Source organism: Thunnus maccoyii, chromosome 8 (genome assembly GCF_910596095.1).
Source record: "Thunnus maccoyii chromosome 8, fThuMac1.1, whole genome shotgun sequence".
Lineage (NCBI taxonomy): Eukaryota > Metazoa > Chordata > Actinopteri > Scombriformes > Scombridae > Thunnus > Thunnus maccoyii.
In genome coordinates, this window is record NC_056540.1 from 30170808 (window position 1) to 30194028 (window position 23221).

The 23221-nt window shown below is 37.4% G+C and overlaps 1 protein-coding gene across 1 annotated transcript in view; it reads right to left on the bottom strand.

Annotated features, from left to right (window-relative positions):
* Window positions 1-15394: 15394 nt before the first annotated feature.
* htr4 (5-hydroxytryptamine receptor 4) overlaps window positions 15395-23221 on the bottom strand; it is a 174152-nt gene continuing 166325 nt past the window's right edge. Inside the window, exon 7 of the mRNA XM_042418957.1 lies at window positions 15395-16758. Coding sequence (XP_042274891.1) covers window positions 16659-16758 — 100 coding nt within the window. The 3' untranslated portion in view covers window positions 15395-16658. The remainder of the gene's footprint in view (window positions 16759-23221) is intronic.

Here is a 23221-nt window from a genome sequence, read left to right on the forward strand (position 1 = left end):
AGTAGCGTGGGATCATGGGAGTTGTCTTCATTGTTAAACACCCAGCTTCTCCAGGTTAGGATTACCTCAGTGTTCATCTTTCCGGATGTTTGCACTGGGAGCCGAATTATCCTCAGAGGTCTCCTCTCCAAAAACAAACAGACCCGGTGATTAAAACTGGCAAAAACACAGAATAAAGCAGTTTCACATGAAAAATCAGTGTTTCTCTGACGCTGTTCGGCAGGCACGGAACGTCCAGGAGGGCCTGCTAGCCGAGCTGCAGCTGTTAAAGTTTGTTCAGTTTGTTTATCTGATAACTAAAGTCCTTCATCCGGTTAAAAGATATAGTTAAAATCGACCAAGATCTAAATAATTAGTCATAAAAATGTGGCTCAAAACTGAATAATTTCAATTCAATTTATGACAGTTTCTTGCAGACAACCACAACACCGATGTATTATCTTGGACGCATATACTCTATGGTAGAGGGGATATGATGCCAAATAAAACAGACTGTTGATTAAAATGATGGATTTCTCTGGGTTTGAAAACATGTTGGAAACATTTGGGATAATGTAAGTACACAACTCAACAAAATATACAACATAGGTCTAGTCGTTTTTAGACATTTTAACGTGGAATAGTTACATATTAAAGTTTTTTTTCTAAAAAGGACGTTTTGGTGAGCATTTGGTACATCAATTCCTCCATAACAACAAAAAAAAGAATAACTGAGATTAAAATAAATGTCATACTTTCAATTTTGATGATGATGAAGGATCCTGACTTTAGTTTGTGCATTTTATACCAATCTATACCTATGCATGGTGTTATTACAAAATATGTATATTGGCACAAGGTAAGAAAAAAATATGTTGAAATCAAATCTTTCAGGAGAAAATGCAAACTCTTACTGGTTTCTTACCAGTCACTTACTAGTAGCTTAGTTTATTAAGTGTTGGCCATGTTTACACAGGTCTCTGTTGGACTCAGTGCAAACATTAAGCACACAATACTCAATCTTGATTGGCCAACAACATGAGAAACCTTCTGTGTGGTGACTTTCCAGGTAAAATGCAGCAAAGTTTTGGTGTTACTCTGAAACTGCCTGGAAAACAAGAACAGTTTTAAAATTGCTGCTGCATGTCATTCTCAGAAATATTTCAAATACCCTGTTTTCATCAGTTAAATGAATGACTGAATTGCTTGTAACACAGCAGAGAAATTAGGTCAGAATGTTTGTAATCTTTCAATCACTCACAGTCAGTACTGTTTGGATCAGTGATGAGCTCAGTTGTGCATAATAATAAACCAGTTAAAGCTGGTTTGCACTGATACCAAACATTAGAGGTGAAACACTTTTGCAGGAGAAAAACAATCCATAATGATCTTTAATTCTTGAGGGTTAAACCTTTTTCGGACATGTATATGTACAGTATCTTAACAAACCACAGCCCAGTTCTTCTTTATGTTTAGCAAAAACTGCTGCCCTGGATGATTTGTGTTTCTTTGAGGGTATTTATCCTCCCAAGTCTGACTGTCTCTATCAAGGCTCTACAGAAATTATAGCCTGTGAAGATTAATGGAGTTGGACTGAGTTGAATCCAAAACTTGCTGCAAAGCAAAGTGAAGTTGAACTCCAATCCATAAAACTAAAGCCACTAGTTCGACTGATGTGGGTGAGGAATATGCATACATCTGTTGATGTGTTTACATGAATGATGCAAATGAATGCATATGAATCTATGTTTAAGCATATGCGTTTTTGGTGTGTTTATGTGTTTGTGTGGGTGTGTGTGTGTGGATGTGCATGTACCAGGTATTCCTCATGTTGTGGGGAATCCCTTATGGGGACACAAAGCAAGTCACCTTAACATAAATCATTAATTTTAGGGTGAAGACTTGATTTAATTTAAGGTAAGTTCAGTGTTGTGTTAAGGTTAGGATCAGTCTCCAGTAAATGAATGTAAGTCGATGTAATGTCCTCTGAAGTGATGGAAATACAACTGTGTGTGTGTGTGTTGACCAGAGTAAGCAATAGCTTTCAATTTCTCAGTTTCTCGCTCCGCTGCGCAGCATCGTTCCCACTGGCCTGCAGTTTACAGCCCCACATCAACTGTCAATAACAAACAGAATAACAGAAAGAAGTCCAACCTAATTCATTTCCCCAAGCTGTTGGCTGTGTGTTTGCTCTACCTCTTATGGTATAAGCCAGAGCAGTGAAACTGCCTGTTTGGTTGAGTTATATGATGACTAAAGGATAAAGCGGATTAAGTGCAAACTTTTGAGTTTTTGAGGGTTAGCATGAACACCCACGTGTCAACAGAGAGCTTGATTAATAACCATTTTTTTTTGCCTGTTTACCATTAGTTGTAGGAGAGCCGGGCCCCTCTCACTTGTACTTCACATCTGCTATGTTTAGGAATATGATATGAAAACTAGGCTTCACAGATGCCTCATAGTCTACCTGAAAGTTACTTGGTGAGTTAAGGCTCTGATCACAAGCATTTACAACTGCAAAATGTCAGACCAAAACTAATTAATTTGAATGGAATCACTGCAATCATTGGAGTGGGAGTAAGCCCACAGGGATGTTCAACTTTGGTCAATTTTGACACACAACTTTTTACAATTGAGCAACTGCAAACCTCTGTGGCAGTACTGACCTTTAAGGAGAAGGAAAGCTGCAGAGTCTAAAATGAAGCAAACTATCATATTATTAATGTCCAACCCTGTCTCTTAAACATTATGCACATATGTTACTAATATGTTTTAGGAGAAATATAATAACTGAATTACATTACAACATAATTAGGAAAACATTTTTAATGTAGCATTTACATTTTAAACATATCTGCAAAATGTTCACTGACAATGTTTTTCATTTGTTTTCCTACGATATCAGATCTTGCAATACAAATCTGCTCATAGCAACTAAAGAATGATCAGTGTTTATAATGGACATGTTGAGGCTCTCAGCCCTTGATTAAGTTGAGGGAAACATTTTGGTTAAATATTGAAAAAGTAAAAGCTTATTGAATCATGAGACAGGATGTGCTTGCTTCACTAGCATTAAACAGAAACCACAATCCTAACCTTTAATCAAAGTGCTACGGAACCCAATCTCTGGAGTCAAAGTCCTGCACTTTGTAAACACAGCATCCTTGACCATGCACCTCCCCACAACAAGCATAAACACAGCACTACCTTGGAAAAAGTGTAATCCAAGCAGCAAATATGTTTCCCACAAAATGTATTTGACAGAACAAATAAGTACTATATAAATGTAATTTCTAGGAGACTGTGTTGCACCATCTAATTTTATATAGGCCTGCTCTGCTGAATGAGAAGCAACATCAATAGAGCTTTCTTCTTCATATCCATTTTTCCAACAAAACTAGCCACAACCAATGGCAGCTAGAGGAAGAAGTATTCAGAGCCTTCACTTAAGGAAAAGTACAAATACAGCAATGTGAAAATACCCCATAACGAGTAAAAGTCCTGTATGATGAGTCCTGGTTTGGTCCCTCTGGCTCATATATTATTATATATGACATCATTAGATTATTAATACTGAAGCATCAGTGTTAGAGCAGCATGTTACTGTTGTAGCTGTTGGAGGTGGAGCTAGTTTGAACTACTTTATATGCAGTTAGGCGGGCCCCTTCAAAGGTTCACTAGATAAATCTGAGGGGTCGTGAGATGATTAATGGGAGAGGAAAGAAGAAAAAACAAAGTTCTGATAAACAAATCTGTTTTCAGTTCTTGGATTTTTTTCTCAAATCTTTGATTTTTGGTGAAATATTGAATCATTTGAACATTTATTGAAATGAAACCATGTGAGAAGTTTAGAAGGAAAAAAATCACTATTTGGTGATTCTTTAACAATGTGTTGTATTTTAAAAGCTTGTTATATTATCCATTGTGTCAAATCTTCATCTGAAAAGTAACTAAAGCTGTTAAATAAATGTAGTGGAGTAGAAAGTACAATATTTACTTCTGAAATATAGTGGAGTGGAAGTATAATGTACCATAAAATGTAAATACTCGAGTACAAGTACCTCAAAATTGTACTTAAGTACAGTTAAGTACAGTACTTGAGTACTCACTGGCTACTGCACTACCTGCAAGTAGTCACCAATCTTCCAGCATCACTTATTTTGTGAAACAGCACTCAAACTGGAAATCTCAGAGTATTCTTCAGTATTGATGGTCAAAAGTGGGAATGGAGACAGTTGAGGCATACTAATTAATCTGATCTGATCTACATTTTCATAAAACATGCTTTTGATGGTCTTCATGGATTTATTTTCTTTTTTGAGAAGGCTATAATGTATTTTATTTAACCAACAAGATGTGAGAGACTTTTCCCAGTGAGGGTAAGAGAGAGAGAATTAACCATGAGGAAGAGTGATGGGTTAGAGAACTATAATTCTCTACTCAGCACATTTAATCGTGACAATGGTTCCCCAAGTGAAAAGCTAAAAAAAAGGACCCATTTATTTATTTAACCTATATATGCCAAGTCAAACTACCTCTTGTGCATAATACCTACCTGGTGGAAACAGATTGATCTCAGTTGTTTTGCATTTATACATGCGTATTAAAAAGTATTATTAACCCATTGATGGACACATAACCATCTACATTATATTATAATACAAGAAAGGGAATAAAATCCTAATGCTGATGTTAGTTCCTTGCTGAATTACAGAGAAGAAAACTACTGACTCCTGCAGTGTGGAAATGTGGAAATGCAGATGAGGCCTACAGTATCTAAAGCTAATTTACATATCATAGAAGTACAGCCTGATCACCGTGTCCTTGACTGTGTCATCAAACAGTTTTGGCTTGAAGTTTAGTTTAAAGACAGACTCACCATCTCATGTCTTCTGCCCAGAACAACTATAATCCCAGGAGGATGAATCAATTGTTCATTTAACGGAAGAAATACAATTGCATTTTAATCAATGTAGCTGCCTCACACTAAAGCTCTGACTTACATGACTTAATTGAATGGAGCTTATCCAAAGATGTTCAAGAAGTCTTTCTAAGCTGTCCATGATTATCCTATAAAATGTTTTATTTTCAGCATTTGCTGGTTTTCTTTTAACACAAGGCAGGAAAATACTGCAGAGTACTTTTTGTAATGGGGTCTAGAAACAGTTTTCCTGTAGACCACTTCACTCCCAATGACACTTATTGCTTGAGTTTTGTCCAAGCAGTAACTACGATGACTTACCTTAATGTGCAATGTCACTGACTCCAAAACATCCCTGCCTCTAACTGACCACCATTCAAAAAGCATCAACTCTCTCTAGAAACACAAAGTCGATAGTTTTTTCAGTGTGTCATTATGGTCTCAATTGCTAAATTCAGGCCTTCTAATAAGTGTGCTGATGGTAATTTTGGAAATTATTGCTCTGTTAACAAGATTTTAAAGACTTATAGGAGCTTTGATGCCTGCTGTGTAGGCATTGATTGACAACTGTGATTGACAGTTGGTTCTCCTGCTGCTTTCCCCGGCTCTGGGACTCGCAAACCAATGGGTGACGTCACACCTCACTATGTCCATCTTTTACAATCAATGGGATGAACTGGAATGCAGACTGTGAACCAGATCTTATCGCCCAACATCAGTGCCAAACTTTACTGATGCTCTTGTAGTTGAATAAGAGGAAATCCCTGCTTACCTTGCAAGGCAGCTGGATTCGCAAGGTCACAATATCACGCCATCTTGTCAGGCTTCAAGTAATGTGCTTGGATTACTTCTCAGACAAACCATCTGGTGCGTCAGGTTAAATCCCTGCAGCCAGGTTCCAAAATCTGGTGGGAAGACTTCCCAGGAGAGTGGAGACTGTTACAGAAGCCCATGATTCATGTATATAATAAATCAAATATGTGATGCAGGAAAAAATAATCTAACAAAGTCTTGTGAGTGGTGAGAAATTGAGCCTCCTTGGGCTGTTTCTGTGTGACTTTGATCCTTGTTTGAAGGCGACTCAGATTGATTGCAGCTCCTTATCGCCAACCACTTGATCTTTTGACAAAGTCGATGCTGTGTTTGTGTGTGTGTGTGTGTCTGTGTTGAGGGTTTAACGAGGTGTAGTTAGGTTATCAGGCAAACACAGTGTGTCACACCTCGCTACATCCATCTTCATATACTATACAGTCTGTGGATAGGCTGCAACCATATCTCTCTCTCTTCCTTTTTTTTAATTCAGGAAAAGAGACAAATTCATGCTGCTCAGAAGTTGTTGGTAGCGGGTCAGGCTGGAGCTTTGGAAGTACAAGTGCAGGACTTGGACCCCAGAGACTGGGATTCATGTCTTGCATCCCACATGTTGTTAGGTTTAGGCTACACTTAAGGTTAGAGAAAGATTGGGCTCTTAGTTAAATACTGAAAAAGTCAACACATCTTGTCCTGTGCTTCAAGTCAGTCTAAAACCTAACTATGACACGTCATTTGCCAGGAGTGGATACTACAGGAAAACTAATAAGATATGTTAAAAGTGACTGTTTTGCAGATATGTTTATTATCATAAACACTATACTGTGGACTGCAGTACATTTTCTACAAAAACATAATTGTTAATGCAAATTAGTTGTATATGAACATTATTTTTAGAGGACAAGGTTGAAGGTCCTGGAGGCTTTCAACTGTGTCACTTTGAAAAAAAACCCCCAAAAAACCCCACTCCATTGACTCCGGACAACACATCCTCATAATTAAATGACCACATACAGTAGGTCAACTGTAACATGCACTCCACATTGACCCATAGGAGTGCTCTCTAATATACTGCCTCTTGCATGTGTCAACACTGTGGTTAAGATCTGGTTAGCTTTAGGCACAAAAACCACTTGGTTAGAGAAAAATCATTGTTTGGGTTAAAATGATCACTTGAAATGTGGTGTGGGTATAAGTTACCACTTCCTTAAAGTAAGGAAACCTTCGTCATCATGGCAACAGTAAACCCCACAACAATCATAATTAGGTTTTTTTAAAAACTGTCCTGGCTCGTGGTTGGAAATGTGACACTTGTGGTTGGAAACAGGAAGCGAACAGTGGTCTCCTGCAACTAAGTTCACTTTTTGCCAACTATCATCTACCATCCACCCAACCCGCTACCTCCAAATATGAATATATGTCACCTTTTATTGATATCATCTGAACTGCGTCACTTCTTTGGGCCATAATTGCAACAGCCACTAAGTGTCTGTCACTCAAACGTAACTGTAGGTCATTTTTGCTGGCCTGAATTTTTGACTTATGCTGTCGTTTTTCTTTTGAGGACAGGTTGACTCCACATGTCCTGTAAAATGCAGCTGAGACAGACACAGATGGAAGTTTGTGTCCTGTCACATGTACTTGAAATTAATGTTATTTTTTAAAAACCGTAACCATTAACTTTTACTATCATTGTGTAAATGTGTTTTAACCTAAAACCTCACATACCTTACTATAGTTTATTTGTCATAACCATGATCTTTCCCCAACCTTAACTATTACCTTAGTTACTGTATTGGAGACATCATTTTTAAGTGTTGTCACTGATCATAATCATTCATATCCACGTCCTGTCTGGTTATAGTGTTGGTTTAATAGATCAAGTCAGTCAAGAGGAAAAATAATCAACAATTTTGATAACTGATGTTTATAAAAGCTATATATTTGCTAGTTTCAGCTTGTAAAATGCTGCTTTTTTCTGTTGTACATGATTGTAAATTGAAAATCTCTGGATTTGGACTGTTGGTTGGATAAAACATGCAGTTTGACTATGTCGTCTTGAGATATGGGAATTATTTTATTGAATGATAAAAAAAAGAAATTTGTCATAATTAACTTGGTATATAAGTGATAAATACAAAGAATGAGAATTTTCACCCCATCAAAGCTGAGATGGTGCGTGATGCTCCTGTTAGTCATCACTCTAGAGTATCTCTGCTAAGAAGAAGCCCTTTATGAGTTTAATCTTTATGAGTTTTCTTTCTGAACTGCTTACTTAATCTTCCGGAGTGCCTCCAAGCCGTCGATGCATCGCTTACAAAAGAGGAAACAGAGAGGAAGAGAGAGAGCTTGGCTTAGCTCAACGAGGATACAAAAATTGAGTGACGTAAGCACTTTAATGATGTTTTAATTAGCTGGCTAAGTGACGTGCATGCTGCTGTCGAAAGCACAAAGAAAGTCAACACAAGGATTATCAACATCTCTTTAATCTTTAATTAGCCTTTATTGGAACTGTCACATAGCAACAGAAAAAAGTAATACACATTCCAGCTCCCTGAAGGAGAAGCCTTTTAATGTTCTTTTAATACATGAAAATACCCATTTTGTTCTGTCAAAATAAATACTGAAGAGTTTTATAAAAGTTGTTTTTTTTTTGTCAACTTTGGACAGTTTGTGGGATTTTTTTTTCTTTATATACACATTCATGCTGTAAGCTGCAAATATAAATGAATAAATTAAAAAAAAAACAAGATTGAGATGGAAGGGATACAGAGCAGGAGTGACAAAACTTAGGATGTTGCACCGACAGATGGCAGCCGCTGTGGTAGTCCTACTTTGTGCATGTTGTTTTAGATTAGTCAGTGATTGTCAGTCTCTCAATCAGAAGTTACCAAACTGTCTTTGAAACTGCTGACGGCTGAAAATGGAGCAAAATTAGTGTCTTTTTTGCAAACATATGTTAAAAAGTATGACTTCAACAGTGGCTGCATCTGAGAAAACAATAACTTTACAGAACTGACATTGAAGAGAGCAGGTATGATGTTAAAAATATCTCCGAGGGGGCTTTTTCATTTTGCAAATGAAAGAAAGGCAAAGAGGCTGCGCTGAGAACCTCAATATCAAATGTTACCTGCAATGTTACAAGAAATACATAATCCAGCATTTGAAAAAATGTCTCACCCACATGTGCAAATGAAATCAGAAACTTGATGATTTCTGGTGAATAAAACTCTTCTACTGACTGGCGTCTCTGTTTTGAAGGAATATTGAACCATCGACTACAATAAATGCTTTCTTTTCCAAAGTGAACAAATGACATTTTGAAGATGAACTCAACATTTATATTTCATGGGATACTTGGAGGGCAAAAAGGGCTTTAAAGGCTACAGATTCTGCTCAAGGTAAAGAGGAACGATTGGATTCATAATGGAATTAAATTTGATGGGTTAATTACCTTCCATTCTCCTTTATACATTTATCCAACGATGCACATCATTACAACCCGTCACTCATCTCAGAGACATGCTGGAGGAGTGCAGCTTTGCATGGTTGTACAATGTAAATAGAGGACAGATATTTAGCTTAATATTTGTACTAGATGACTAGATGCGACTTGCCTGCTGACATTTTCCACAAATTTTGATATAAGGTCTGTTGGAAAAAGGAAGAAAACCCCTCAGATACTCATTCTCTGTCAGCTATTTTGTATTGGGGTTGCTCAATCTGACATTTAACAACTGATGTTGCAAACTGAACCTTTGCAATGACACTGAACCTGCCTGCTCTATTCATTAAGTTTAGTTTAGTTTGTGATTTCCCACATGTCACAAAATTACTTTCAGTAACCTCCAGAGAAAGGTTACTGTCAGTCAAAGTGGGTGTTTGGGCGTCCAATTTCTTCATTAACCTGCAGTGTGCTTGTGGTTGCTTACTAGAGACCCAACAAGTCCTGAGGCTGCATTGCATTTGGATGTTTTTTTAAGCTCCTGTGAGCGTCCAGATTGGTTTCTCTGCTTCTTTTATGATGGACTTCTGTCTTTGTGAGAATAATTCCAGCTTTGGAAAGAAGCTCTCACTCTTTTGTTCCCAGAGACTGCCAACAAAACCTCATGTTCTCCTTTCTGTTTAAGGGTTAGAGCAGTTTTTGGAATAAAACACGATAGCGTTTTCAAGTTTTGATGCCTAGATGATTTTGGGAAGCCAACCAGGCGTCAGAGAGGAGACTCTCTGTGTCGATCTTAATCTTTCTGTGGAACATTGGCAAAGAATTCAGCAAACTCTTTCAGTTGACCACAGCTCACCTCCAGCGCTCTGAGCTCTCACATCACGCTCTGCCTGACCATTATGTACCAACTTTGTGTATCGGATCCCGCTACTGATCACATGGAAACATCAGATACCTCTAATGAGCCAAAGAGTTTGAGGACTGGCATTGGATTTTACAGAACTTGAATAAAAAATTCCTTCACAGGTGGATCTGACTGTTTCTTTGAAGTAGTGAAAGGAAAAATATAGATTTTGAGCTTTTAAGTGTTTCCATTTGGGGCAGCAGGGTTTCTTCTTACTTCACCTCAGTCTCATTGTACCTGGAATAGCTACATGACCCTTGAATCTCTCAGATGGTTTCCAATTTGAGCGCGCTTGGATTGATTTTTTTTTAATCTCATGATGTGGCTGGTACGTCTCCAAAAATGGTCTTCTTTACACTTTTTTGGCTCATTAAATTTCATGAAGGTAGGCGAGCTTGAGTTTCCTAATTTTAGACTGTTGAACAGCTTCCCACACAGCACACACATGCACGCACAAACAACATCACACACAGGAATGGACACACACACACATACCGCCTGACATTAAGCTTCCATAGATATCATGGAAACTGCAGCCGTGAAGGTGGGCGGCTATTTTGCAGCAAAGTAAAGAAAAAAATAGGCAGAATATAGAAAAACAAAAATGCATGACACTCATGCCTCAAAGTCTTCCTCCTTTTATACTCATGGGAAACAACAAACAGATGTTTGCGTGAAAAGAAAACTGTGGGTTCAAAATGCTGAAAACATGAAAAAAAGATGAATCTGCAACCGCTCAGAACTGAAAACGTCTGTGCGGAACGGTATTATTTAGTTTATATTCTGCTTTCTGTGTTTGCAGCCTTTCGTGCCCTTGCTCTGTGGTGAGAGATCATATTAGTGAAGGACAGAGAGAGGACACAAGGACTTCTTTAAGTCCGCCACAAGGACGCTTTCTTCGGAAAACTGCACCATTATTTTATACAGTTGCAGTAATGCCACCAGAGGATCACTACAAAGGAAAGTTGACAATGAGACTTTGCTTAATTTGTCTAATTTTAAGAATTAAAAAAAGGTCCATGATGCTGTTTGAAGCTTTGAATCATTTGTTGGTGTTTTTTCAATCAAATCAATTAAACTTTTCAATCATATAGTGATCCAAACTTTCATTACTTTCAAGCTTTTTGCCCCATAACTGAAATATATAATCAATGCAGGGAATCCAAAGTCATTATGAAGCTGAAGCCAGTTAAAAAAAAGTGAAGACATCAAAGCCAACGTTGGTTTAACCAATTTAAGCTACAATTAAATGAGAAATTACATTATTTCCCTATTCTCCACTTTCTTCATTGTTCAGTTTATTACTTGATCATCTCTAATTTTTTATATATATATTATTATATACACTAAATTGATCAAAATATACACAATTTTTCGTTCCTTGCATTTTAATTAAAAAATATCAATATTTTTACTCTCTGGGGAAAAGTAATTTCATTACACAATATTTTTTTACAATCCTGAAAAATGGACTGTTTTGTCCCTAAAAAGGTTCAAATAGTAGATTCTGCAGATCAATAGGAAGTTGATTTTACACACTTAGTTTAAATTTAAAGAGTTTAAATTCTTTACAAAGAAAATAAGGAATCTACCGTAATTATCCTAAAAGCATAGATTGGATTGTTGACAATAAATAAAATTGAAATACAGCTAAAGAAACATCCACAGGTTGTTTTTTAAATGATCAATATCTTTAGGAATTACTCTATATGCCATGATAACTTCATAAAAAGTATCAAGCTAACAGGCACGACACCGATCCTTAAATCACAAAAAAAGTGCTTGTGCTTCAATTATGGAAGAGATCACAGTTTGAAAGAATCTGTTTTTGGAAGGAAAAAAAATCATAAAAGACAAAAACAGTTAATTGTTCATAACTTAGAAGAGGAAATATTTCCCATTTTCCAAGAGCATCAGGCAAGATTTAGCATGACAAAGCTGTTTTGGATTTGTACTTGAAATGACTGAATCTGTATAAGAACTTTATATTTTGCATGAATTACTTCTTTTTACCAGTTGTAATTTGAGATACTAACTCCTTTCGTTGTCTCAACTGATGCATTCATGGCCTTTTACCAACCTGTTCTTGTCACACTGAGAATTTTAAAATGGCTAAGAAGTTGTGGCTTAAAAAGTTAAAAAAACAAAAACAAAACAACTGTCTCCACTGACACTGAGGTGCAGCATGTTTCAAGTAAGAACATAATCTGAACCAACTATGGGAAAACACATGAAAGCACAAGGGATTATGGGTAGAAGGGGAAAGATTTTGACATCTGAAAGCCAACAGTTTTTCATGTTTGGAAAATGAGTTTTACACCACAATACTGAGGACTTTCCACAGTGTGGGCTTATAAGCAGCTATTCCCTATTGTGTTTTCATCAGCTGTTGTGAACACCAGATGGTTTATTTGTGTCAATTTGTTTCGACTCTCCTCCTTTATAGATTCAAACCTGTTGGGATGTTGGGTTATCAGAGCTCTGTCCATTACACCAGATACCTATTAGGTTATTTGTCTTCAGTTTTACAGGTCCAGTGTCAAGCCACAAGTACGGCAACCACTGTGCTGAAGTGACATTGAGCAAGACACAGAATCCTCATGGGCTTTGAAGTGATATTTTTGAGTATCAAACATTCCTCTCATAGGTTTGAAAAGTGGCTGTAAAAGCAGGTCTACCCCTTTCAGAGAGGCGGTAGTCTGGATTTCAATGATGACCACTTTCCAGAGCAGCAAATAGGATCAAAACATCCATAGAAACTTTTCAAACCACTCCAGCAGCATATTCCACTTTTCTGTTGCTCATTCGTATGTTAGGTATGTTCCAGTTGCAAAATATGGCTAAATATACCCATCCTTGATAACCCAAGGCTCCTCCATAAACTGTCGGTAGCCATTTTCTTGCAAGTGATAAGTGTTTGGAACATACTGAGCACACAGATGGACAGCTGAAAACTGGATTATGCTGCAGCATTTCTGCAGACATTTAGATACTCTAAGTTCACTGTGAATCACTATTTCAATCCATTATAGCCCTCATCATTTCTAGCTGACCTCCGTGGCTGTTCAAACCTATATGGTGAGTGTTTGATGCTCAAAAATAGATCTTCAGTCGAGTATTATTTTAAAAGTTATGGGTATTCATGTCTAGCTCAAATACAATTCAGCATGGCAAATAGTTGCCAGCAGATTAAAATTAGCTGTAGATTAACTCTCAACATTTATATTTAATATTGTATGTTCCTTCAGATAAATCAAATACTGGAAATATTGATTGTGTGGGGTAAATGCGGTGGTTCTATGACACTGAAATATCATTATTATTGGCCCCTTCTCTTATAAAGTCCTCTCTTTTTAGTATATGGCTTAAAATGAGGGGATTTCTTTGTCTACAAATAAACTTTTCTTATGTTTTATTAAAGAATTGAAGCTAGTTGAAGTGTGTTTCTGATGTATGTATCTGGAGTAACATGAGAGTCATTTTCTGAAGTTTCGGCCTAGATTGGATATTTCATCTGAGCCGCGACTTCTTAATCCTAAAGTGGGTCAATGGGCTCGTCTCTATGAGGGTTTGTGATTACCTCTCCTGCCCAGTGTCTCCAGTCAAGAGCTTTTTGGCTTTCCTTTGTGCCAGTGCACCAGTGTTCGGTGTTTTCATCTGATTATCTGATTTGAGAGGGCTCTGTTTGTTCATATAAAAACAAGGTCATTCCTGTCCTGTTTTTTTTGCCATCTTGTGAAAAAAGTACCTTTCCAAAACTTTAACCTTTCATGAACCTGAAAAGAAAACCTGCCTTGAATGGGTTTAACAACTATGCATTTTTGAGTCGGTTTTTAAAAGAGCTTTTTAAAATCAGCTGTTTTACATCTTTGCAATGAATTAAACATGTTAGCAAGTCACACATCTGTGAAGTCAGTTACCTGTTCAAACATCCAGCCGACACTCACCAACATTAATTTGGAGTCGTGTTTGTGTCCACTTAATAAATCTCAGTCCAATATTCGCTCTCCTTTCAGCTCTGGTTTGGTCTACATCAACTTCTGAGAAAAATATCTGTCTCTTTAGCTGATAGAGGTTCCACTTTCTTCACCAGCTAGTCTCTATTTTTACTGTACTGGGCAGGTAGCTTACAGTTGGTTGCTGCTTGTGAACACTCAGATTACGAAATGTGATATATCACATCATAAATGTGATGTAAAACCAAAAGAAAAAAGGCTACAAAGCTTTATAGAGCTGCAGAGTTTTTGATAATTCTCTGTGGGTTCATCACTGCAACTGACCCCTTCACATTATAAAGTCATTTGATCCATTATTAATATAAAACATATTAAGGGTAGAAGATACTGGGTTTGCCATTATAAATCTTCCATTATCTGTCATTCTTCCTGCAATATTACTGTATACAGAGGTAAGCACCGTAAAAGCATCTTCATCCATTTTTCTTGCTGTTAACCTGCATTAAAAGTCCAGCAATTCTTTCTTCAGTGCTACAAGATGCAGGAATAAAAGAGCAAAAGTCTCGACCAACCCTTTTCAACTTTAACATCTGAAAAGAGAGCAAAGCCTCTCTGAGCAGTTCCTCTTGGTTAAAAAGGCAAAAGAAGAACAGAAAGTCCGTGAGCAGGCAAGAAATATGTTAAAGGAATACTCTGACATTTTGGGAAATATGCTTATTTGCTTTCTAGCTGAGAGTTAGATGAGAAGATGGATGCCACTGTCATCCGTAAGATGATTAGTTCAGCTTAGAGTAAAGACTGGAAAAAGAGAGAAGCAGCTCTGTCCAAAGGTTAAAAAAAAGATCTTGTCCAGAAGTCCAACACATAAACCTCCATAAAACTGTAGCTTGTTGTTTTTACACTTTCATTTCTGTACAGATTAAACAAAAGAGATTTAATGTGTTTATTAGAGACATTAAAGTTTGTGGAACTGTATTTGGATTGTTTTTTTGTTTTTTTTACCTTTGGACAGACCTACATCGTTCCAAAACTGTCAAACTATTCCTTTAAACTTCTACTATGGCTAAAAGTGCAGGAGAAATTTGTAGAGTATCATGTGATTGACTTAATGTGGACGTTTCCCTACAATGTTTTTCATGTATTCAAGTGGCAGGAACTTTAATTAATACTATGTGGAGCGTAGCAAGTAATCATAGTGAGTAAGTAGCAAAATGCAGCCTTTAGGGAGCCAGTAAGAGACCTTTTGAATAAAGTTGTTAAGCCACAAGTACTGGAGGACACAAAGAGAGGATCGATTGCTGGGGAACATCACAGGAAAGGAACTGTATTTTTGTTTTGTTTTTTTAAAAAAGCACAAGGTTATATTATGTGTACAGGTAAACAGCTGGCTTTAGTGTTCTTTGTCTCCATGAAAATAAACATGTGGAAACATTTCTGGCACATTCTTTGACATGGCCTCCGAAGCAAGCAGAGGCAGAAGGAACATATGGAATGTCGAGATGGAGTGGGAACAAAACAGCTCGGGATGATGAGAAAGAGTGTTTCATATATACTGACATCACACATGAGGGCATGTACACACACACACGCACACACACATTGAGAAGCACGGTCGTATGAAATGGGATCACCCTGGAAACACACATACAGACACACGCACACACACCATAACCATGCACGTATTGCTCCAACATCATCATGAACACGGAGTGTGAGCTAGCAGCCTCTATAATAATGCACTTCGACAGTTTAGGTCAAGGATTGAACGCAGCCTTGCAACCACATTTTTCCTTTCAGCTTAGTGAGGATTTAGCAAAGCTGAGAGGCTTCGACCTGGGACACAAACAGGTTCTTCGGTTTTGTGTCAAGGCAAACGCACTTGATGTTTAGCAAAAGGAATACTTTTCTAAACTCTTCCTCTTTTCATAAATAACACTTGTTTTAAAAGCTCATTTTTACGAAATTATTACACTCGTCATACAACAGCAACCTTCTCGAATCTATCGTCATCTGTATGATTTTACACTGGAAAATAACAGGGAGCATCATATAATAATCAGGGATAGGTCCACTGTTTGGAATATCAAATAGCTTTGGCAACATAATTTGCTTCTATGACTCCCCAACGCAGTCATTAATCACATCTCGTGCTTTGAAAATCTCCTGCATGCTCCACCGAAGCTGCTGGTTCTCCACAAGCCAACCTGGACTTCACAAAGAGTGACTGCAGGCCTCAACATCCCACGTGCAGATGGGATCGCAGTCGCATTCTGGTTCAGTTCGACTGGGCCAGCTCAGTCTCTGTGGACAAGCAAGCAGGAGAACTAGCAGAAGAGAACCAGCATCAGAGAGAGAGACAGAGAGAGAACTGGTTTTGCTTCAGTCTACCAGGTCCGTGCCGCCTTTTAAGACCACAGATCGAGTTTTGGCTGAGCTTTGAAACCAGATGCACATCTGGCAAAGTCACATTCCTCGTCTGGATCCCCCTTAAGTCCCATCAAGGCTCCGGTTTGGAGCATTCGTATCATCTGTGCTGGATTTCAGCTCCGGGCGAGTGAAGGCTGTGATGTGTTTTCATCGGCTCCTGTGGTGACGGTGGGAGAACCGAAGTTGTTGGAGATGTGACGGCGGAGTCGTCGTTGGTCACAAGCAGGACTCGTTGGACTCTGTGTTGATGTGTAGAGACTTTTTCTCCGGACTTTTTTTCTGCTCCATGTGGTTCCCGTTGTGAAGGACAGAATACCTGAGAGAAAACAGAGAAGGAGGGGCAGGGAGAGAATAAATATCAAAGACTTAAAGTGGCATTATGTAATTTATGACCTTTACCTACTGACAACCAACCAACAAAACACAAAATAATTGACTGGTTCATTCGATCTGACAGAAACACACGATGAAAAGATAAAATAACAAGATATTGTGGTGAAAAGAGAGATTTGAAAGATATCAACCACCTTCAAAAGCCCTTAACACCTATTGTGGAAATCTCTCTCATCTTGCAGCAAACTTCAAACAAGTATTATCACGCAGTGTCTTATTATTTTAAGGAATAATTAAAGAAGATAACACTTGTTGCTTTGCTCTGACAACAATTAAAGATAACTACTGAAATGACCCCCGTCACCACCAAAAAGGAAGAAAGATAACAAAGGAAAACTCACTTTAATTAAGACACAGAAAGAAATGAAATGATAAAAAATAAAATAACTGACAGAAAAGGTAAAACCTGTAGAAAATGAAAAAGGTAATTTAATTAAATCATGACATATTTTACTGTATTAATTACATTAATGATCCCCTAAGAAAAAAAGCAAAGATTGTTCTGCTTCTCTTTTTCTTTTGAGGAGTACTAACATTTTCATATTTTCAACTGACTACACCTTTTTTTTTTATTTTGAGCCTCTACCAAAGGAGATGTCCATATATGGTGAATGTAAATCTCTGCTAAATGACAGAGATGTTCAACTGCAGTAAAAGTACACTTTTAACAACCTGCATTCATTTTTCCCCTTTAGAGTAAAGTAGAAGAAATTACACATATTTTAAGGACATGATAAATGTTTTGCATAACATAAGCATATTGTTAAAGATGAATAATAATAGTCATACCAAAACAAAACGAAAGCCATATAATCTACAGTTGCGCTTTCTAGAAGCAGATCAGACTTGCTCATCTGTGTGTTGGGCCGACAGCACAACTTTCTACAAACCCCCTATGACTCGCTTTCCAATATGAATTTTTTATACATTTCAATCTCAAGGGGCTTTACAATCTATCCTCTATCCTTTATCCTGAGACCCATCTTCAAAAAAACTTTGAAGATGAAAAAAATGGAAGAAACCTCAGGAAGAGCAGTAGAGGAGGGACATGCTGTAGATGTTGTGTGTACAGAATAGACCAGATAACAAAATTACAGAAATACAGCACAGACAAACAGGATTACAGAATTAAAGCTGTATTGACAACATATATAAAGACTAAACGTTATTGCTAATATTATTAGTATCACCTTGTATGATTATTGACTGTCTATCTTGTTTTTAAAGGGGTAAAGGGTTAAAGCCATTCCATCCCAGGAAATTTGCTCCAGAGATTGACGGTGATAAAGAGAGAAAACTTCACAACGTCAAACTTTGGTGGCAGAAAATCTGACGGCAGCAAACGCATCCGATGTCCTACTTTGGTTCAGGGATGTAACAAAGCTCAACAGAAAAGTCAAACTTGTGTAATATCTTCATCTGTATTTCAAAAAGCCAGCGATCCTCCAAACCACATGTGCTGAAGCAACCGTTTACCACTTGAACACAGACTGAAGTAAAGTTGAATACAACAGTAGAATAATAAAAATAACAATCCAAGATTACCAACATTACAATCAATCATCCAACCTGTCGCCTTCCTCCTGCCAAACAGTTTAGACTCGAGAGCCCTTTGTAAAGAGATAATTCACTTAGTTAAAGCCGCATAACATGCTTCTGATGGAAAGTGAGTCACTTCTTAACATTGTCTGATCCCTGATTACTGGAAAAGTCATCATGCAGTCTGGGTTACAGGAGGATGATCAAGAGAAGTTGTCAAAGCCGACCGCAGTTTGACTTCTTTACGAGACGTTAGTGGGACTGGAACAAGCGATAGTAAAAACCAGACAGAGGGGGCAGAGACGGTAACCTGAACATCTGAAAGGGTTTTAATAAACTCTGCTTCAGTGTTTCATGCATCACAATTACTTAATGTGTTCAAAATTTTAAAAAATAAACGCTGAATAGAAATACACACGTTTCCCATTCTGACCCTGTTTTGAATTCTGTCATACATGATAAATGTACAAAGGAGCAAATTTATGTTTTCATTTTATGGTTGTTGTATGTTTTAGTCATCTAGCTGAAGGTTTGGAGTGATGTATTTGAGAATAATAGGAAAATAATTTTGATTTGTGGGCATGAACGAACAATCTGACGTCATCACGAGGAGGCTAAAGCTCTGGCTCCTGTCTTACATGGAGCATTTCTACATACATTCACCTCAAGTTTTAGACGTTTGACTATGTTTAACATAAACGTACAAAATCATAACAGTATAAAAATAACAGAAGATCACAAAAAGCACGATATGTCCCCTTTAATAAGAAGAGGGTGCTGCTCCCTTGCACTCCTCTTTCACCAGTACAACACTACTCCCTCCAGCCCCCGACAACTCTGAGATAAGCATCAGAAAATTGACTGATGCATGGAAGACATTTAAGTTGATTCCAGTACACAACAGGAAGTGCTTTATATGACCGAATAACCAATAAGGCACTTGCTTGTCGATGTGTTGATTGAGAGAGTCAAGGTTAACATGGAGAAACATAATTGGTTATAACATAAATTAATTTTTTTATGCTAAACTAATTCATCCAAAAAGGCAATTCCATATCGACAGAAAAATCTACTGAAAATAACTCGAATGAACACTATGTTAATAAGTGCCATTCTTTGCTACCATATGTTAATTTAAAATATAAAATATGTTAATTTGTTCAAGCAAGCCATTCTAATCTGACAAAACAAGCATTTACAGTAGTGGCACCAAGGATGAATGTGACATTAGTGCACAACAACAGCCAGTGCAGCTCTTCTCAAGAGCAGGAAGCACATTTGTTAAAATCAACTATAAGAGAAACCCATTTGGCAGCCATAATTGTGTCGTCTATAGGCTTCACTGCATTTGAATGAGAGGGATGATTGTCTGTGGTACACATGCAAGTATACAGATATTTATTTATTCGCACGTGCTTATGGGATTACATAAAAGTAAATGATTATGTACAATTTGGGTAGACACATTTGTGTGTACGTACACTACAGAGGTCTCACCGCGGGCTAAAACCATTACGAGCTGTTTACACAAACACTCTGACCAAAGACACTTCCTGCTGCCAAACTGGCCATGAAATATACCTTCCAGACAGCCTGGAACATTTAGGGCTTTGCAAAAGGAAACAGGCTACAAATTCTTGCCAGAGCGGAACCCAAAATTGCTGCCACATTGTGGCGTTAAAGCCTCAGCTGGCTTGACTGAGGATCTGTGAGAGTGACGCCACAGCTGCTGCTTTGCTCTTTGGTGTAAACAAAGGTTTTGGATTGAACTGGAGGCCTGCTGGGGGTAGCTATTTTTGATGCACTGTTGATCTTTAATTTATTAAACCTCATATGATTAACATCCATTTGGCTAAACATTCAGATGCACTGCGTCATGTAAGCAGTAAATTATGGTCATTTAGTACTTTGCTGCATTAATTTTGATGGTTTGTACACCAAACATTCATGCTCAAGTGCTTCATGCATCACAAGATTGAAATGATGTAGAGAATAGATGATGCTGCCATCTGTGGAGTGATGTGACAGCACACCAAATGGCAGGGGGGGCCTGGCAAAAACAAGGGAACTCTTAAATATGGAGAAACACATCACAGCAACTCCATCAAAAAGCATCAACAACTTTTATGTTACATTCAGCATATTGTCATTGTGTGATTATTAGGTTTTCATATAAACTGAAGGATTAAATGCTCTTTCATGGCTTCAGAAAACTCTGCTACCTAAAACTGAATTGTATAAATTGTGTACTGTCATGAATCTTAAGGCTGTTTTCCTTATTTCATGAAAAGTTGATATTTTGGACAGTTGACATGGTTTTCACTGGACTGCAACAGTATGATATAATGTAAGATAATGTAAAAAATGAATTAGCCTTGTTTTCTACAATAAAATACTGCTTTTGTGTATAATTTGTAGCACTTGAATCTGGAACAGTTTCATATAAGTTTATATTATTATTGTATTATCACCAGCTTTAGCAGGGGTGGATGTGGTTTGGACCAACAAATTATACATTTTTACCTTTTTATTACCATTAGATTGATTATTTTAACAATTGCACTAAAAATATCAATTTTAACAACAATGAAATTAATATTTCTTTTCAAAATGAAGAAATCATAATATCCATAAAATAAGTCTGATACATAGATCTACATTATCAACTTCATTTCCTATGAACTACACTAACATACTGTATAAAATATACCAGGTAAAAGTCAGGTGGAAGTTTATAGTTCTGATTTCCATACATAATGATATATATGAGTGGAGAAAACTACATTTCTTGAGTCTCATTAAAGACTAAACTCATACACATAAAAGCAAAAGCTTTACTAACAATGTTGACACACAGACATATTGTATGTATTATTATACATGTACATAACTCTAAGAAAGACTGTTAGCGTGTTCATGTGAATGTTTTTTTTTTCTTGGATGAAATGAAAATTTGGAGCAGGACATGTGGCTGGATCCATCCTGTATTTATTCGTGGTTTTGTTTGTACACAGCTGAGCCAACAGGCCAACTGGCATAACGGGAGACAGGATGGAGATTTGTTTAATGAGGCCAGAGGGATAGACAGAAGGCCCGGATTACACACAGACTAAACATTTCTTCATATTTTGGGCAGCAATGTGGCGAACATTCCCATGATGAAGCGCCTTTTAGCAGGACTGTGAATGTGCTGTATAACTGACCCTGACCACTGATGTCCCTGTGAGGAGTTGGAAAGGAGAGAGATATATGGTGTAAGTCCAAATGACATTTGAAGATGCACCTTCAAATCTTATTGGCAGAGTGCAAACACTGTATCCCACACTTGCAAAGCTGATAAATAACAGTTAATGTTTGCCTGAAGTTCAATTTCTTTGATTTCTTGTCCTCGCTTTATTTGGTGACTGTATGAGGGGAATTTCATTGAGAACAAATAACACAGTCCTCTTATAAACCATCTACAAAGGTCAGTACAGTGGAAGGAGAACACTGCTAGAAGAGATTTACACCGTCCTCCTGTGTGTCTAGATGAAAACGCTACGAGGAAAGTCAGCACTTCAAAGGGTGAATAGGAATAAAAAAGATTAAAGAGACATATTTTCATTTCCAAAATGTGAAAGAGAACAGTTTTCACATTCTCAAGGGTCACAGCCTTGTTTTTACTCTGACCATCAGGCATTTTTTACTTCATCCAAAGAAATTCAAAAAAAAGTTTCAAAGGCACCACGGTCAATTTCTAAACCACAGAAGCAAAGTAAGGGTAATTTTAAAAAGTTAAGACATCACTAAAACTAGTCTTGGTGATAAGTAAACCTTTAAGTATGTCTGTACTTTTCTTCTTTTCTCAACCTATGCAGACAAACAACTATACTTCTTTGATGTGTGTGTTTCTGGGCTTTTTAATCAATATTTAAATAAAAGTAAAGAGTGTTTTAAAAGTGAAAGTTTCATCCTTCTCTCCAACACATGTATTTAACTCATTAAAAGCAAAAATCATAAACTTGGCTGTTTTCATGATTTAATAAATCATCCTCTGAATACACAACCTAATCATACGATGGTTGTTGGTTGTTATTGTTGGCAGTTACACAATCCCTGCACACAGCATGACTGTGGACTTTTACAGTCTTAAAATAATGTAAAGTTTTACCTTTATTCATCATTTTCTGAACACTGGGATCTTTTCTAAACTAATCCAGTGACTGCTTAGATGCCCTTGAGCACCTAAGCAGTCATTGGATTAGTTAAATGTATGCGGTCGGTGACATGATGATATATACTACAAGATGATGGAAATTTGTCATTTCTCAGAGATTGTACTATACCATTTATCTTGAGGTAGCACTTTGATATCACTTTAGTCTCTGGTTGCATTTGTCCACTGTTGGCAATGATGCAAATCACTGAGCGGGTCTTCTTCATGGCAATATTGGATTTACAAGACTTTTACATGGTTTGATCTCTTTAGGTCCAATGAAGGGAAATCTTATAGTGATATTTTTGACAATAGAGGGCATCCAACTGTGTTGCAACAGTTAGAGAAAAGTCTTTTCCCTGTGCACAAGCCAGATCCATAAAAAAATGGTTTTCCCAGTTTGGTGTGGAAGAACTTGTGGCCTGCACACTGAATCGCTTTTGACTTTCCTTGTATCCCTGTCTTTGAGGGAAATATTATTGTTACAGTGTTACAACTGACTGCAAGCCCGGCTGCTTAGAGTATCTCACATATTTTGTAGGCCTGGGATGGGTTGATGGTAAACCTCTGGAATCAATGGCTCCTCCATTTAGTGTGACAGAAGATGACACATTTTCTGACGGCTATCTGTGCTGATTTGCAGCCTGAAAAT